The 2,388-nt window shown below is 35.6% G+C and overlaps 1 protein-coding gene across 1 annotated transcript; it reads left to right on the forward strand.

Annotated features, from left to right (window-relative positions):
- Positions 1-347: 347 nt before the first annotated feature.
- On the forward strand, positions 348-2,144 carry LOC110708871 (zinc finger BED domain-containing protein RICESLEEPER 2-like). Its single transcript, XM_021887095.1, has 2 exons — positions 348-1,764; positions 1,855-2,144. Exons 1-2 carry the CDS (start codon positions 348-350, stop codon positions 1,914-1,916), a joined length of 1,479 nt encoding a protein of 492 aa, XP_021742787.1. The 3' UTR covers positions 1,917-2,144.
- The last annotated feature ends 244 nt before the right edge of the window (positions 2,145-2,388 follow it).

Raw genomic sequence — 2,388 nt, forward strand, 5'->3', positions numbered from 1 at the left:
AAGATTCAAAACAAAGTTTGCTTTCATTTAAAAGTGCTAAAGAACCAAGTGGTGGTACTAGTGGGTTGACATACCACAAATTTGATGCTGGTAGTATTAGAAAAGCTTTGTCATTTATGGTGATTGTTGATGAACTTCCATTTAAGTTTGTTGAAGGTATAGGTTTTAGACATTTTTGTGGTGTAATAGAGCCTAGATTTAATGTTCCTTCTCGAATTACAGTAGCCAAAGATTGTTTTGAAACATATTTAACTGAAAAACGAAAGCTGAAAAATGTGTTAAAAAGGTGTAATTCAAGAGTTTCTTTAACCACTGATACATGGACCTCTATACAACAAATCAATTACATGTGCTTGAATGTCCACTTTATTGATAATAATTGGAAATTACACAAAAGAATTCTGAATTTTTGTCCTATTTCTAGTCATAAGGGTGATGATATTGGCAAAGAAATTGAAAAGTGTTTGCTTGATTGGGGGCTTGAAAATGTCATGTGCATAACAGTTGATAATGCTAGCTCAAATGATACTGCAATTGGGTATATGAGAAGGAAAATAAATGGGTGGAAAACTGGGGTTCTTAAGGGTCGTTTCCTTCACATGCGTTGTGTTGCACACATTGTCAATTTGGTTGTTTCTGATGGGTTGAAAACTGTTAATGAGTCGGTTCAACGTGTTAGGCATGCTGTTAGGTTTATCAAACAATCTCCTGCTAGGTTGCAAAGGTTTAAAAAATGTGTCTTAGATGAAAAAATCAACACAAAAAAGGGATTGTGCCTTGATGTGCCTACTAGGTGGAACTCCACTTATTTGATGTTGAATGCTGCTATTGAGCTTCAAGATGCTTTTGAGAGGTATTCTGGGGAAGACCCTCACTATGTAGTTGATTTGAATGAGAGGGATGGTAAGGGTAGCCCAGATTCTGATGATTGGAATAATGTAAGAAGACTTTCTGAATTTCTACAAGCCTTTTATGATCTGACCTTGCATGTCTCTAGCTCTTTATATGTCAGTTTGAATTTGTTTTTTCATGAATTGGTGAGTGTTGCTGTACTTATGAAAGATTTGGTTTCAAGTGATGATGTGGATATGTGTCTTATGGCTTGTAGAATGAAAGAAAAATATGAAAAGTATTGGGGTGATCCAGAAAAAATAAACCTCCTGATTTTTATTGTCGTTGTCCTTGATCCTCGTTATAAGCTTGATTATGTTGAGTGGATGATAACTGAAATTTATGACCCTATTGTTGCATCAAAGTTAGTTGATAATGTGAAGGTAGCTTTGAATGCTTTGTATGAGGAGTATCGTGTTTCTTCTGGTAATGATGTGAATAGGGAGGAAGTGTCTTCAAGTAAGGATGGCAAAACACCATTGAGTCCCAAACATAAAAAGATTGAAGTCTTAAAGAGTAAGTATAAGAAACACAAGTGTGAGAGAGATGGAGATGCAAAAATAGAGTTAGACAAATATTTGGAGGAGGATACAGCGGAGGATATTGATGAATTTGACATTTTGAGCTGGTGGAAGTTCAATTGTTCAAGGTTTCCTACTGTGGGGAGAATTGCCCGTGATGTTCTTGTTGTCCCTGTTTCGACAGTAGCTTCTGAGAGTGCATTCAGCACTGGGGGCAGGGTTCTAGATCAGTTTAGGAGCTCATTAACTCCTCGAGTTGTAGAAGGTCTTGTTTGTGCTCAAAATTGGTTACGTGCTTCACCATTTCCAAGTATTGAAGAATGTTTAGAGGAAGTTGAGCTTCTTGAAGAGGGTAATATATAAGAACATCTAATCATAAGTTACTTATTTTCATTATGTGTATATATTTTAACTTGGTTATTTTTGTTATGAATTATGATAGACTTGAAGAATATGGCAGTTGGTGATGCTGATATTGATGAAGTGCTTGAAATAATATACTGATGTGGCTCTTTGCTCATTGCTGACTTGCTGTTGCCACTTGCCAGACTTGCTACTGCCTTGCTCTATCACTGCTACTGCCTTAGTCTATGCTGCTGAGTGCTGACCTGCTTTTGCTGCTGACCTGCTGTTATGATGCTGTTGCTGCCCTGCTGCTTGTTGCTACTGCTGTTAAACAATTTTTTTACTGCCTTTTAGAACTTGGTCTATGCTGCTTGTTGCTACTGATGTTAAACAATTGTTAAAGTTGTAATGTTGAACAATTTTATTTATTTTTGGATGAAGTGTTGAACTTTTAAAACTTTGAATTATAACTTTGAAGTTTTAGAACTTGTTAATGTTGTTTAAATCTCATTAAGCATTTATGCTACTACATATATTGATGAATATAATATTTATATGATTTAAGCCCACAAAAATTGCAGATTAAAGCCCAAATAAACAAGGCCCAAAAAAATTCGGTTTGGTTTGGTTT

Source organism: Chenopodium quinoa, unplaced genomic scaffold (assembly GCF_001683475.1).
Source record: "Chenopodium quinoa cultivar QQ74 unplaced genomic scaffold, ASM168347v1, whole genome shotgun sequence".
Lineage (NCBI taxonomy): Eukaryota > Viridiplantae > Streptophyta > Magnoliopsida > Caryophyllales > Amaranthaceae > Chenopodium > Chenopodium quinoa.